General features: G+C 40.9%; 2 gene segments (V, D, J or C); both read left to right on the top strand.

The window, feature by feature from the left end:
• The first annotated feature begins 223 nt into the window (after positions 1 to 223).
• LOC128618432 (immunoglobulin kappa variable 3-15-like) lies at positions 224 to 1,324 on the top strand. The segment is given in 2 exon segments: positions 224 to 501; positions 608 to 1,324. Coding segments are annotated over 2 exon segments (408 nt in total).
• Positions 1,325 to 11,649: 10,325 nt separating this feature from the next.
• LOC128618484 (immunoglobulin kappa variable 3-15-like) lies at positions 11,650 to 13,078 on the top strand. The segment is given in 2 exon segments: positions 11,650 to 11,741; positions 11,848 to 13,078. Coding segments are annotated over 2 exon segments (408 nt in total).
• The last annotated feature ends 3,741 nt before the right edge of the window (positions 13,079 to 16,819 follow it).

Raw genomic sequence — 16,819 nt, 5'->3', positions numbered from 1 at the left:
AACGATGAAATATAATCATTACAATCAACACAAACAAATAAATGTATTTAAGATACTGATTTTTTACACACTAACCTTCATAACAAACATTTACAATGATTCATTTTCAACTTTTCTAAAGTTTGTTCAATAATCAAATTAATAAGAAAAATGAATTCATGAATTTATTCCATTTTAAATAAAGAAGAGAGACTTACTTTTCACGATGAGTTTGGTTCCTCCACCGAAAGTGTACCACAGTGATACATTCTAATGAAGCCGTCGTACAAAAACCTCTGTTACACTACAGTGACCACACACACACACACACACACACACACACACACACACACACACACACAGTTGTGGTGTTTGCATATGTGTGCTGTGTCAGTGCTGCACACACTTTAAGAGCTGTAGTGCTGATCAGAGTGTGTTCAGTCCTTTCAGAGCCACTGACACGCAGCACAATGATGATGGTACTGATTCTACTGCTGGGGACACTGGGACTCCTCGCTCACCGTGAGACTCTCTCTTTACTTTTATTATTCATACACATCATCACATCACTCTCACACTCATTACTACATTTGTTGACATTATTTTAACTCTGCATCCTTTTCTTTAGAGTCCTTTGGGGAAATCGTCATGACTCAGTCTCCAGGGTCTCAGTCTGTTTCTCCAGGACAATCTGTTACTCTCACCTGTACATCCAGTCAGGGTGTTGGTAGTTACCTCGCCTGGTACCTGCAGAAACCTGGAGAAGCTCCTAAACTCCTGATCTATAGTGCATCTACTCGTCAGTCTGGGATTCCAGATCGTTTCAGTGGCAGTGGATCTGGTTCACAATTTAGTCTAAAAATCTCTGGAGTTCGGTCTGAAGATGCAGGAGATTATTACTGTCAGCAGTATAGCAGCACTCCGTACACACAGTGTTATAGCGTGGTACAAAAACCTCCCTCAGCTGTAGAGGAAGTGCTCTGACTCAGAAACACACACTGATCTGAGAACAGCTGCAGAGCTGCTAAAGCTGCACTCCACTGAACATCATCAAACGTGTTGATGTTTAAAACATAATCATTCCTGAAAAGCAGAAAACTCTTCATCAGCTGTTCCTTCTGTGATGAAAAATCAGCTGATGTGTGTAATGGTATATGATGATTTCCACCTTCTGCTAAGAGGAGCAGTGTCTACTCCACACTACTGTAACACACAATGTAGTGCAGGATCTTTCAATAAGACTCAACATTCATTTCTATATTATTCTCTATTTCAATATTCATTTTCTCATCATCTGTAAAGTTTAACCACCAAACAGTCTCCTTTTCTACCCCATAGAAATAAAACTGAATTGAACTGAACACCTTAAACACACATGACCTGAGTTCCTGCTGAAGGAAAAAATCACCACAATAGAACATAAAGCTTCATTTGACTGAAGCTAAATGTGAAGGCAGTTTGATGCAGGTCTACGTGATGATGTAATGATGATGTGTTTAGTTTTAATTGAAAATGCCAGGGTGTTGTGTCAAATATATTCAGTTGACCAGAACACCTGAGCTTTATCATTATTGAATTTTTAACGTTCATTCTATATCTTAGAGCTCCCAAAGATCGAGTGTTGTCTGCTCGAGTTGTCCACAGTTCTGCAGTCCAAGAAAGAACAATACTGTGTAAGCCTTGTAATAATAATCTGAAGTGTTGGCCTTTGCAGTGGAACACGATTGAGTGAAAGTCTCTTTATATCTATGTATATATCTACCTTACTGATAATATGCCTAATAATATTTAGTGTTTAATGTCATTGCTATCAGAAACACCACTCAGAATGGGTTTCCTAACATCTGAATGTGTATGAATGTGTATATTCACAACTAAATCATTTCAGAAACACATCAGATGTGGGCGGTGACTTAAACAACACTAAGAGGAAATGAAAAGTAGATCGGGATTTCTAAGATAAGGCAGAATGTTCTCCTATTTTTGACATGTAATTTTAATCATTTCAGTGGCACTGTTATGAAGGACATTTATGGCAGAGTTATTAATATAGCGAGGTTGTTTGAAAGGAGATTGTGTTAAAAATGATCACACAATCATGATTTCAGTTTGTACATGTCCTCATCACACCGAAAGTAATTCTAGAAAATCTCCCACAATTATTTTAAAACCATGGGACAAATCAATTGTCAAAAACCTCATCTCTCATCTACTCCAACTCTAGATTGCTTGGACTACGGCTGCTTCTAAGGCCAAACAGACTTCATATAAAACCATAATGAACTTTTTCACACTATCTGTTGTGACCCAGATGAGGACGGGTTTCCTTTGGAGTCTGATTCCTCTCAAGGTTTCTTCCTCTTAACATCTTAGGGAGTTTTTCCTCACCACCATCACCACTGGCTTGCTCAATTGGCATAAATTTGCACTTTTAAAATCTGTATACCTTGTTTATATATTTCTGTACAGCTGCTTTGAGACAATGTCTATTGTAAAAAGCGCTATACAAATAAAATTGAATTGAAAAAGAAAAAAAGAACCGTGCAAAGTTCAGGTGATCAGCAAACAGAACAAACTAGGAAAAGCAGGATCTCAGAAAGTCAGAATAACCAGGAGATCACAGTGTGAATAAAGCTTGGCACATCAGGAACAAAGACACTGAATGATACTTCACAGTGACTATGTTTACATGCACATCAACTTTATGATATTACATCAGAATTTGGCAATATTCTGATTAGTATTGTGTCATGAAAACGCCACAGTCCGATTGTGCGATTCAGATTAAGACAATGGGTGCACGGTGGCTTAGTGGTTAGCATGTTCGCTTCACACCTCCAGAGTCCGGGGTTCGATGCCTGCCGGGTCCATGTGTGTGCGGAGTTTGCATGTTCTCCCTGGGCTGCGGGGGTTTCCTCCGGGTGCTCCGGTTTCCTCCCCCAGTCCAAAGACATGCATGGTAGGCTGATCGGCGTGTCTAAAGTGTCCGTAGTGTATGAATGGGTGTGTGAGTGTGTATGTGAGTGTGCCCCGCGATGGACTGGCACCCTGTCCAGGGTGTACCCCGCCTTGTGCCCGATGCTTCCTGGGATAGGCTCCAGGTTTCCCTGTGACCCTGAAGAAGGAGTAAGCGGTAGAAGATGGATGGATGGATGGATTAAGACAATATTCTGGTTCCCCAAATTCTGATTCTCACCCCTGGAATATGCCCATTTTAATTGGAAATTTGTTGCATGTAAGCCCCTTATTCAGAAAATCCACTGGAGATATAAGCACATGTTCAGGAACTGTGGGTGCTAACAGATGCATAGCTGTAGGCTAGGTATTTAGGAATGGCAACTCAGGCATACTTACAACAACCATGTATACAGGAATATACACAAATACAGGTTAAAAATAGGCAGCTTGAATGGCAGTACAAAAAATCGGGCTTAACTATCCATAAGCTCATGTATGATGAATACTTAAGTACAGTGAAGCCCTTAAAGTGGCAAGAAGAGAACATTACTCTCAAATTATTAATATGTGAAACGGTTTGGATTTGTCTGCCTGCCTCCTTTAATATGTTCAGCAGGTGAGACCTCCTCATGGGTCTCAAGCTGGAGCTCTGAGGTCGCCACGTTGACCTCTGGCTGGAGCTCAGCAGGTGAGACCTCCTCGTGGGTCTCAAGCTGGAGTTCTGAGGTCGCCATATTGAGCTCTGCCTGTAGTTCCACAGTGCTTTCTGGTGTAATAATTTGTGCTTACGCCAGCTGCCCTTGAAGCGTTCCTTTGAGCAGAAAAATGCTTCCTGGAGACCTAGTTTTTTGCATGTAGGACATTGTAGCTGAGTTTCTTTCCAGCAGCCCTCAGTCATGCATCTCGGTGGAACCTCCACCACGTTGGCAAGATCCTGAAGCGGAGCTGTGGAGGCTGCCCTGTCAATCCCCTCATAATAGATGTGGAATGGCAGGTCAGCCTTGTTCGTCACATTGACTCCCTTCAACAGTTGATCCAGGTTGTAGCTCTGCCCTTTAAAAATAGTTCCATAAACTGAGTACTTTTCTCCAGTACCCTGGATCCCATGGCCGCTAGACGCTGCACCCACTGGCGAATTGGGCCAAAAAACGGGACACCATGAATCTTATCCATTGCCTCTCGCTGGGTTTGGTGTCTGTTAGGCTCGAGAAATACATCTGGCAGTCAACCAGAAAATAGTCCGGGTAGCCAAAAAACCCATCAAACCGATTTGGGAGATCCACGAAAGTCTCTTGCAGAAACTGGATCAAATCCAAGGCGGGGATGGTTTGCGTAGCGTGACATCTCCCTCATCTTCCTGCTGCATCCATGTTGGGCGGAGTATTCTGTCATGGATCGGTAATTGAGGCGGAAGCAAGCGCAGGTAAAGACATTTTATTAAAGGCAGGCAGACAAATCCAAAACGTGAAACAGAGGCGTAGTCGAAAGCAGGCAATGGGTCGGGCGATCGGCAAACAGGCATAAACTGGGCTAGGCAGGAATCAAAATCGAGTCACTAGAACCGAGGTCAAAACACAAAACATGAAACATGAACAAGGAAATGAGAGGTGGGAAACAACAGCGTGATATCATGGAAAATAATCTATGTTTTAAACTAAACAATCTCACTTTCAAGGTAACTATCTACTATAATACTCCGCGCCGTGTACTGGGAGACGAGGGGTATATATCGCAAACATAATCAGCGTTAAGTGCTGATGGCTGAAACCAATATAGACACACCCTCGAACAACAACCAATGACAAAACAGGGAGGAGACAGAACAGAAACAAAACAAACATGTCCACAGTAAACACTGTCACAGTCATCAGACTCTCCGAGCCCACTTCAGGCTGCAGCGCTGTCTAAAAGGGAGATCGTGACAGTGACTTACTCCTTGTGGAGTAACTGAAGTTTTTGACCTGTATTTGCATGATTCTATGCATTGTGCTGCTGCTGCCACATGATTGGCTGATTAGATAACTGCATAAATGAGCAGGTGCACATTTATTAAAGTGGACGGTGAGTGTATATTGTTTGAAAAGTAAAGTTTTTTTTGATGACGTGGACCATCCATCGCAAGTTCATGTGAATGAGTTGTTCAAAAATAATACAGTTTAAGGAACATATTTTAAAACTACATAACTGTGACCATTAGGTTTAACAATAACTATTTTTTTGAACTCTCTTGGGTGGTGGTGGTGATTGTGAACATGTGTCGTGAACATGTTGAGCGACCTCTCTGTGAACTTAAAAGAATCAGGCTAGTGGCAACCTCTGCCTGGAAGCGCCTTTGTTTCAATGGCTTTTGGACACCAAGTCGTTGACATTCATGGTGGTAGATCAAGCACGCATTAACAAGGCCCAACATGATGGTTTGCCAGAACAAGTAGAGGTACCACTTATGTTATCTCATATGGTATTTGTACCTTGCAAAACATGCATCAAGGAAGTCTATTCCCCCCACGAATTTGTTGTATTCCTTCACAATGTGTGGCCTGTTGACCTCCACGAAAGCTTTGTCAGATTTGCTCCAGCGTTGAACTTTGTCTTGAGGCTGAACTGCACAGTAGGATGAGATCAGGGTAACAGATTTATTGTCATACCTTCTGACAATGATCACGCTTTACTCCTTCTCCACCATGGCATCAACAGATCCTCTGTCTTACTTGGCAAGACTTTTCTCATCTTCAATCTGACAACCAGCTAAGCGATTGCAACGGAGTATTCCTACAAAGTAGATCTGTCGCTGAAGAAGCTTGAGAGCCAGTGCTGGAGAGGAAGAAAAATTGCCCGCAAATACTTTGTAGTTTTGGTTTGATGGGAGAGTTTCACACAGCTCAACCACAATGTCACCTCCTATGCCAAGTGGTGTTCTTTCTCCAGTGCCACCTTGATAGACCACAGAATCACATAGGATTGCTGATCAATAGAGTTGTGCTCTTCTGGGCCATGTAGTCCGTGTTAGTTGGGACGTGTAGTCCGTGTTATTAGGTGGAACATGTAGTCCGTGTTAGTTGGGACATGTAGTCCGTGTTAGTTGGGACGTGTAGTACGTGTGAGTTGGGACGTGTAGTCCGTGTTATTAGGTGGAACGTGTAGTCCGTGTTAGTTGGGAAGTGTAGTCCGTGTTATTAGTTGGGACGTGTAGTCCATGTGAGTTGGGATGTGTAGTCCGTGTTATTAGTTGGGATGTGTAGTCCGTGTTATTAGGTGGGATGTGTAGTCCGTGTTGTTAGTTGGGACGTGTAGTCCGTGTGAGTTGGGACGCGTAGGCCGTGTTATTAGTTGGGATGTGTAGTCCGTGTTAGTTGGGACTTGTAGTCCATGTGAGTTGGGACGTGTAGTACGTGTTAGTTGGGACGTGTAGTACGTGTTAGTTGGGACGTGTAGTCCGTGTTAGTTGGGAAGTGTAGTCCGTGTTATTAGGTGGAATGTGTAGTCCGTGTTGTTAGTTGGGACGTGTAGTCCGTGTTAGTTGGGACGTGTAGTCCGTGTTATTAGGTGGGATGTGTAGTCCGTGTTGTTAGTTGGGACGTGTAGTCCGTGTTAGTTGGGACGTGTAGTCCGTGTTATTAGGTGGGATGTGTAGTCCGTGTTGTTAGTTGGGATGTGTAGTCCATGTTAGTTGGGAAGTGTAGTCCGTGTTATTAGGTGGGATGTGTAGTCCGTGTTATTAGGTGGGATGTGTAGTCCGTGTTGTTAGTTGGGATGTGTAGTCCATGTTAGTTGGGAAGTGTAGTCCGTGTTATTAGGTGGGATGTGTAGTCCGTGTTGTTAGTTGGGATGTGTAGTCCGTGTTATTAGGTGGGATGTGTAGTCCGTGTTATTAGGTGGGATGTGTAGTCCGTGTTATTAGGTGGGATGTGTAGTCCGTGTTATTAGGTGGGATGTGTAGTCCGTGTTGTTTATTTGGGAAGTGTAGTCCGTGTTATTAGGTGGGATGTGTAGTCCGTGTTGTTAGTTGGGATGTGTAGTCCATGTTAGTTGGGAAGTGTAGTCCGTGTTATTAGGTGGGATGTGTAGTCCGTGTTATTAGGTGGGATGTGTAGTCCGTGTTGTTAGTTGGGATGTGTAGTCCATGTTAGTTGGGAAGTGTAGTCCATGTTATTAGGTGGGATGTGTAGTCCGTGTTGTTAGTTGGGATGTGTAGTCCGTGTTGTTAGGTGGGATGTGTAGTCCGTGTTATTAGGTGGGATGTGTAGTCCGTGTTATTAGGTGGGATGTGTAGTCCGTGTTGTTTATTTGGGAAGTGTAGTCTGTGTTATTAGGTGGGATGTGTAGTCCGTGTTGTTTATTTGGGATGTGTAGTCCGTGTTATTAGGTGGGATGTGTAGTCCGTGTTATTAGTTGGGACGTGTAGTCCGTGTTGTTAGTTGGGATGTGTAGTCCGTGTTATTAGTTGGGACGTGTAGTCCGTGTTGTTAGTTGGGACGTGTAGTCCGTGTTGTTAGTTGGGATTTGTAGTCCATAGCAGCCATGTTTAGGCTGTCCTGTGTTTGGTAATGGTATAGAGGAAAAGTACAGAGCAGAATCTGGCGCTGACATGACATTGTAATACGTTTAGTTTATATTGTGCCTTTCCCACACCCAAGATTTCTTAACAATTATGAAAAACAAAAACGAACACAAAAAAAACAAAAACACTCTCTTCTGGGGTGATATCCAGGTGTAACGAGTATGGAAAATATTCCATAAATTTAATGTTTAGAATTACACAAAAGGAAGTGTATACCTGAAGTAGCTGTCTACTTGTGTGAGTACTTTCCCTTTAAATTGTCATGATGTCATTGGTCTGTGTAATTTCCTGTTTTGGCTCCTCCTCTTCCCTTTTGCATTGATTGAATGGGAGAGGTAGGTTTAATTTCGAGTTCTCAGTAATCTTGTTTCATCTTTATTTAAATCATCATTTATATACATATATACCCATTTTAATTTGTGTGTATAGTGTTATTTTATTTATCTGTGTGATTATTTTTGTTGTTTTACCCTCCTTTTTGAGTGATTTGTTTTGTATTTTGTTTCAACATGTGGCCATCGCACATCATGTGTATTTTATAGAGCACAGTTTAAGGGCGATTCACTCAGGGAGACTGCTTGTTTGTGTCATCAGAGGATAAATGAAGAGTTGACCCAGATGCCGTCCACCTTTTTTGGATAAAATAAAACACACAACGCAGACTACAACCAGTTACACAGGCATTGTTCGTGAACATATCAAGCCATGGATGGATCCAACACTTGCCTGTTTGACAAATGAGTGTTGTCAGTGTAATGTAGAGATGCTAGCAGGGTCTGAAAACAGTGGCGAGACATGTTGTCAGCGACCATGGGACACCTTGACACGCGCAGATAGAGGCCAATCAATATTTCCAGTTCTTTAACAGTGGTGTTAACTTTTCTTTGAGCTTCAGATTTCTGCACACTGTACAAATTAGATTGTTCCTACCGTAACTCAAACATTTCTACAGTTAAGCTTTCTGAAAGGTGGTGTGTGAAAATTGTCTGGAGGTGTGACATTCAAGATGAAATGACCTCAAAATAGGACCAACGTACGATATTAAACTCTTTTTTGTTTGTGTCAGTTAAAGATATGCAAAATAGTTTCATAATACATTTCTTTAACAATTTAATTAATTTGATATTATTTTCATGTTTGCATTTGTTTAAAGATGTTTTGAAATGAACTGCAGAAAATATATCACTTCAAAATAACTGAATCAGCTAAATTAATTTAGCAGCTCATTACCATTTTTCTTAATGTGACAAAGACGTCACGTGACAGATTCTGTTTTAAGGTTAACAGCCCGATGCAACACACAAGTCACTACGATAGTTTCGTAACTTGTTTTATATAAATTGGTTCAAGAAATGTGAACAAAACAGGATAAATGTAATATAGGACATGTTATTAAAACATTGCATTTGTTAAATGGGTTGAAACATACCTTTAGTAACAAAAACAAGCCATTTAAAAATTGCTGACACTGCAACATGTGCCAACCAGGCAGACCACCATTTTGGAAATGATGTCATGGTAACACAAAACTGACATATGGTCACATGATCTAACCTGGATGTTCATTAGATGTCCTGGGTTAAAAGTCAGCTCCAAAAGGACCTTTCCAGATCATCCCAGTATTTGTGACACCTTTGTCAGAACCGTGTTTTCTGGTGCTAGTTCCACACACTGCGTTACTGATCAGGACCCACCCAGTCCCCAGTGTTACACATGAGTTTATATGTTACACACCTTCAGTTATAGTGTTATAATAGTTAAGAGCAGCAGAGTTCACCCCATATAACCTGGGAATGTACAATACAGTGGATTTACACATGTGACCTTAAACACAGTGTTGATGTCTATTACTCACTGGATTTAATTATATTATAATCATTAATATGATAATAAAGTCATGTAAATTGCACTGATGTGTTTAGAGAGAGTGAAAGTGTTCAGTGTTTTGTGGATCTTTATAATAATCAATGTGAATGTGAACATACATGAGAAATGACAAATTAGGTATAATCAGTTTAATATAATTTAATACAATTTAAATCTGGATCTGATAAAACCGATATTTATCCTTATGTTTGGCTAAACTGTTAAATACTACACTTAAGTTACATGTGAGGAAAAAATTTATAATCCTGAGTCAGAAAAACACAGACGATCATTTTCAGTTTAAATTCAGTGTCCGGTTCTGACACCAAGTAGGAACAGATGAAGGAGATGACGACTCTTCCGTACTGTTAATATAAAATAAGTGTGCAGTGTCAGTTACCTCAACCATAAATCCTGCACTAAAGAAAGACGTGAAAGCAGCTTCCTGCTCCACACCCAGCTAAACACACAGAGACAGTTTTAACCAGTAAAACTGAGAGATCAGTGAAGTGAGAGAGAGATTTACATGAAGACGGCCGAGTGATCCTCTTTCTCCCAGAATAGAGCAGCACTTTCACCAGATGTTCAACTTCCTTCAGCCAAACTCACTGAAGCACAACACACAGCACTGAATCTACAGCTAAACACACTCTCTCATCACACTGATAATGACTATTCACTCTAATAAAAGAACACACAATGTCCAAAATGAAGCTTTATTTCAGCAGAGCAAAACTACAGGAAGAGCAACAGGACAGTGAAGAGAGTAAAGACAGAAATGTCAGCATTGTGTAGAATTGAAACTCTATTGTAGATGGATGTGTAAGCAGCTCAGTGTTCAATTCTATCTTGGAGCTGTTAGACTTCACACTGGCTCTTTCTGAACGTGACCGGATGATCGACGTTGTCATGGGAGACCTTACAGACAAACTCCTCCCCCTTTTCCCAGAGCGCTTTGCTGAGGGTCAGGGTGCTGCTGCGTGTGTACCCGTCCTTCTTCTGTTCTTCTGCGCTGGTCAGAACCCCGTCCTTCACCTCTGAGCCGTCCACTGTCCAGCTCACCAGCGCCCCCTGTGGAGAGTAGGCAGACAGCAGGCAGAGCAGCGAGGCCGATCCCTCAGACAGCTGCAGAGAGGAGGGAGGGAGCAGAGACACGGAGGGCTTCACCGTGGGACCGGCTGGAGACCACAAACACACAATAAACACACATTTACACACGCTGACACAACATTTACTCATGACTGCTGATTCACATTACTGCAGTTCAGTAGAAACATCTGGAAACTTCGATGACCTTCAGCAGCATCTATAAACTCTACCCATAGACATAAAAACAGAACCTAACTCTAAATGAACAGAAACACATGGGGGGCTTCAATTCGGGAGCAGTTTCAGAATCAGAATCGGCTTTATTGCCGAGCGTGCTCACACATACAAGGAATTTGTCCGGAGAAACATCAGTCCATTTGGTTTAAAGTCCACTAACAAACAAAGAGAACATGTGGAAGCCATCAGCTTTAACTCCACACCATAATCCATCTTCTTTCTGATGTAGTGTTCACCCAGTTCTATTCAGTACTGTAACTGCATCCAGTAGTCACACTGTATTCCAACACTGAAACACTCAGTGAGTGTATTCTGTAAATGTTCTGAACTCCAATAGAGACAAAACCGGAAACTCTGCAGCAGCACAAACGTGTTCCAGCAGCAGGAGAACATTTACTAGTTACTCTTTACATCGTGGACCGAACAGAACTTTGATCAGATTTATTCTGGTGTTGATACTCAATGAAAATGAATCACTAGACGCTGAACTCAAGGTGAATTTAAACAGCACAAACATCTGGATTTATTCTCTCACTTTTAACGATGAAATATAATCATTACAATCAACACAAACAAATAAATGTATTTAAGATACTGATTTTTTACACACTAACCTTCATAACAAACATTTAAAATGATTCATTTTCAACTTTTCTAAAGTTTGTTCAATAATCAAATTAATAATAAAAATAAATCCATGAATTTATTCCATTTTAAATAAAGAAGAGAGACTTACTTTTCACGATGAGTTTGGTTCCTCCACCGAAAGTCCACCACAGTGATACATTCTAATGAAACCGTCGTACAAAAACCTCTGTTACACTACAGTGACCACACACACACACACACACACACACACACACACACACACACACACACACACACACGCACACAGTTGTGGTGTTTGCATATGTGTGCTGTGTCAGTGCTGCACACACTTTAAGAGCTGTAGTGCTGATCAGAGTGTGTTCAGTCCTTTCAGAGCCACTGACACGCAGCACAATGATGATGGTACTGATTCTACTGCTGGGGACACTGGGACTCCTCGCTCACCGTGAGACTCTCTCTTTACTTTTATTATTCATACACATCATCACATCACTCTCACACTCATTACTACATTTGTTGACATTATTTTAACTCTGCATCCTTTTCTTTAGAGTCCTTTGGGGAAATCGTCCTGACTCAGTCTCCAGGATCTCAGTCTGTTTCTCCAGGACAATCTGTTACTCTCACCTGTACATCCAGTCAGAGTGTTAGCAATGACCTCCACTGGTACCTGCAGAAACCTGGAGAAGCTCCTAAACTCCTGATCTATAATGATGTTACACGGTACACTGGGGTTCCAGATCGTTTCAGTGGCAGTGGATCTGGTTTGCAATTTAGTCTAAAAATCTCTGGAGTTCAGCCTGAAGATGCAGGAGATTATTACTGTCAGCAGAGTGAGACATGGCCGTACACACAGTGTTATAGCGTGGTACAAAAACCTCCCTCAGCTGTAGAGGAAGTGCTCTGACTCAGAAACACACACTGATCTGAGAACAGCTGCAGAGCTGCTAAAGCTGCACTCCACTGAACATCAACTACAAACCACTACAGCACTGAGAATTTTTCTCTTTTCTCTGGATTTACCAGACAATTGTGTTCACATTAGGAATGTCCTGTTTCACACCATGTACCAAAGATGTACAAGTTAGCACCTAAGGGTTCCAGCAAGAAGGTTGTAATGTATTCCCCTTCTCTCAGCGCATATTGTGAGACTACGGTGGTGGATCTCTGACCCACTAGGAGGGCCTGGGGGCATTCTCCCCATAAGAAAATTTAGTAAGAAAATTGTGTACATTATAAAGTTAAATGCATCAATGTGGTCCACTTTGAGAGCAAAATTAAGAGGCTAGATCTATGGAGAACTTTGCGTTCTTGTAAAGAATTGTGTGCTCTACTAGTAGTTTGATCATGACATTGGTTGTATAGATATGAACGGTGATGACACGGTAAACAATTCACACCCATAAAGCCTGGTAAACGAGAGAGAGTTTAACGTAGTTCACAAACTTGACTAGAGCAAACAATTGAGGCATCAAAGAAATGGAGCATAAGTGGTTACCTGTGTTGAACTGGTTTATTTTTTAGAAAATATAAATATATACTGGATGAGGAGGACATGGTATTGATCAACTCTCCCTACGTCCCTATTGGAAAACTTTAATTTCCTGGGCTTTAAGTAAAAGAGTTCCAATGTCCTTTTGTGACTGACTTGGAGTGAGAGATGCTTTGCCATTATTATGAGAAGTGTAAAAATATTTTAGTTCATTATGAAACTGTGGCTGGACAAATTAGTCTGTGACGGGCCGCCGTAGTCTAGGTAATTAATGGGAAACACTGAATTTGCATTTTTAGGGGGCCCTTGGCTTCCGGGGGGGGGGGGGGGGGGGTGGTTGCCTACCTTAGACTAGTGCTAAGTCTGCCTCTGGGTTTCAGTATGGTTCTCAGATTCACTAAACTAAGCATTCTCATGACACAGTTTCATAACTCGTTAAGTTGAACCAGATGTTCCTCATCAGGTCCTGTGGGCATTCACCTTAAAAAAGGGCAGATCTCACACTGGTTCAAATGCTTGTTGAAGCTGGAGTTGGACTGGATTTAGAATGTGTATTTTATGGCACAAGAGCAGATTATAATAATACTTTTGTTTGAAAAAAATCTAATATGTAATAACAGCAAAAAGCAATACTTTCACTGTCACCAAGGCCAGTGACAACAAATAGTCAACTGTGTAAATGAGTAAGTTGTAGATGTTTTTATTTCAATTCACATGACACTTGAGGTAAAAGCAATTGCAATTGAAATAATTAGCAGTGCATTTTTTAAAAATTTCTAATTACAAATGTAGTCCAAACTGTGTTAAGGAATCTTGGCAGTAGATAAGAAAAAAATTATATATTAGATAAGGAAATAAGGAAGATAAAAATTATATTATACAAATTGGTAACAAACTTAATTAGTGCCCTGAATTTTATTTTATTCATGAGCATCCAGTTTCACACACTTGCATGGAATTTGTTAGGCATATGGGTCGTATGGGTCCTAATGTAATATTAGTTTAATGTAACCGTTCCAGCAAACGTTTAGTTGTGTTTCACTGTTGAGTCGGTGAGATCACAGAGACTGTTTGAATGAATTTGTTTCATAAGTTCTATTTTTTATTTACTCCATGCAGATCATTATTTCTTTGTGTGAAACAGAAACACAAGTATTTTTGTTTTTAATCGGTAATCTGAGTTTAGTATGTGAGTGATGTCATGGCCAGTTGGAACGGCCTGTGACTGGAGAGAGCCAGGTATGTTTTTACAGCTCTCTGTAACAAAGGGTAAAAATGTGTTATATTAAGTGAGAATTAGAGTTAGTACCAATTACAGAAGTGTTATAAAGCTGGAATGAGTTTAGAGTGTGCGTTTAGAGCACGCCTTTTCCCAAGTAATACGAAAACATCATTCAGTGCATAGAATGTGTGTAGTTCTCAGTTAAACCTCAATAAAGATGTGTTTACAGTCATATGTGTGCCCTAGACAGTCGATGAACTTGAAGGTACTGTGTTAATGGGGCAGGGTTAATATGTTTTCTCTCATATACCCTTCAGCTGAAAGAACACTGATCTGAGCTGGTGTGTGTGTTTCCACTGTCCTGTGTTTAATAAACTGCAGGTATGCAACATTAAAAAAACACTATTTCACATAATTGAGACATACTGAATGGAAATTATTTTTTTTCCTGTAAGTAGAATATCAATGTAAATTAATATGTATTGGTGGATTTATTTTATTTTATAACTGAATAGTGTGTTATGTGACTGTGTATACAGTATTCATGTGAAAAATATGTGTGAAGTCTGACACAAAAACAGATTGTTTATTATATAATAGTATTTATTGAAAAAACAGCGTCTCGGGAACGGCCTGTGACTGGAGCGAGTCAGCCAAGAGAACACTGATCTGAGAGTGTATGTGTGTTTCCACTGTCCTGTGTTTAATAAACTGCAGACGTGATTGGCCAATGAGGGTGGTGTTAGTGGTTCATCCACTACACAGACAGAGGAATGTTACAATCACATCCATCAACTCTTCCCAACAGCAAGTCAATCATTTTGTATTTTGTGCATTTGAGATGTACCGCAGTTTTAAATTCTCCACCTAAGTAGTTCATCAGATTCAAACCAGATGTGGGCAGTATGATGTCATGCCATGTCATCAATTGACAGGTCACACAGTGCAAACAGGCTCATCGGATTCATCATAAATTGGGTCAGCATGGTGTCCATATATCCATGATGCAAAATGCGGAAGAATATTTGATATTATGTAAAATATGGCAATGTTGAGACAATCAATTAACACATCTGGCAATGCAAATAGGAAGGAATTCCACTGTACATGGTTCAATGTGGCTCAAATCTCTTTTGTTTGTTTCAGTGATATAAGGTTTACTTGCTTCATAACAAATTTGGTCTGCATGATATCAAGTAAAAGTTGTTTATTTCACACACATTCTGTTACATTTATGATTCGATATTTAACTTGATTTGTGTAAGTGGGTCTATACTGGATCTGTGTGGAACACCCTGGTTAACTGGGACAGTGTGTGATCTAAATAGACCTTTAGAGACAAGATGGAGACTGTCACAGTGATACGATTTAGGTCACTTTAAATCAGTACCTGGATGTCCGATATATTTAATATTTTTCTGAAAATAGGTACTTAATCAGACAAAAGATTTGTTCCTAGGACCAGAGCAGTTTGAGTTCTGTGTCCAGTTCTGATAGCAAATTAATTTATTGATTAATTAACCAGTAAATCAGTCAGAAAGTGAAGTGAGAGAGAGATTTACATAAGACGAGTGATCCTCTTTCTCCCAGAATAGAGCAGCACTTTCACCAGATGTTCAACTTCCTTCAGCCAAACTCACTGAAGCACAACACACAGCACTGAATCTACAGCTAAACACACTCTCTCATCACACTGATAATGACTATTCACTCTAATAAAAGAACACACAATGTCCAAAATGAAGCTTTATTTCAGCAGAGCAAAACTACAGGAAGAGCAACAGGACAGTGAAGAGAGTAAAGACAGAAATATCAGCATTGTGTAGAATTGAAACTCTATTGTAGATGGATGTGTAAGCAGCTCAGTGTTCAATTCTATCTTGGAGCTGTTAGACTTCACACTGGCTCTTTCTGAACGTGACCGGATGATCGACGTTGTCATGGGAGACCTTACAGACAAACTCCTCCCCCTTTTCCCAGAGCGCTTTGCTGAGGGTCAGGGTGCTGCTGCGTGTGTACCCGTCCTTCTTCTGTTCTTCTGCGCTGGTCAGAACCCCGTCCTTCACCTCTGAGCCGTCCACTGTCCAGCTCACCAGCGCCCCCTGTGGAGAGTAGGCAGACAGCAGGCAGAGCAGCGAGGCCGATCCCTCAGACAGCTGCAGAGAGGAGGGAGGGAGCAGAGACACGGAGGGCTTCACCGTGGGACCGGCTGGAGACCACAAACACACAATAAACACACATTTACACACGCTTACACAACATTTACTCATCACTGCTGATTCACATTACTGCAGTTCAGTAGAACGACTCAGCAGGAGAACGTTTACTAGTCACTCGTTATATTGTGGAGCGACTCGGACTTTGATCAGATTTATTCTGGGAGTGTATTCCAGTCCTCCTAAGTTGTTCTGTTACTTTTACATGTAGTCCTACAGTAAAATAAAGACACTGATGATGTAAATACACTGATATTCCACAGAATCAGGGCTGGAAAATACAACATCACACCTTCCCTTTGAGTTTCCTGATAACAAGATTTACTCGATTATAAATCACATATCTGGCAAAAAGTCTGAGAAATCAGTCCAGTGATGGAAATAACCACATCACACCACATCCACCTTTCTACACACTGTTTATCTTTGTTTGGAGATTCAAAATCAGTACATCAGTGAAATGATAGAAGGCTAACAGACACAGGATTAAGTTTTATACCATGTCCTTCACAGCACACAATATGAACTTAAGAAGCTGTGAATGTAAAAGTGCTCTGTTTACTGAGGAACACACTGCGTACTTATTCAGCTAA

Source organism: Ictalurus furcatus, chromosome 14 (genome assembly GCF_023375685.1).
Source record: "Ictalurus furcatus strain D&B chromosome 14, Billie_1.0, whole genome shotgun sequence".
In the NCBI taxonomy this organism is placed as follows: Eukaryota; Metazoa; Chordata; class Actinopteri; order Siluriformes; family Ictaluridae; genus Ictalurus; species Ictalurus furcatus.
The sequence above is the reverse complement of the archived record's forward strand: the minus strand, read 5'-3'. Positions and strand labels throughout refer to the sequence as shown.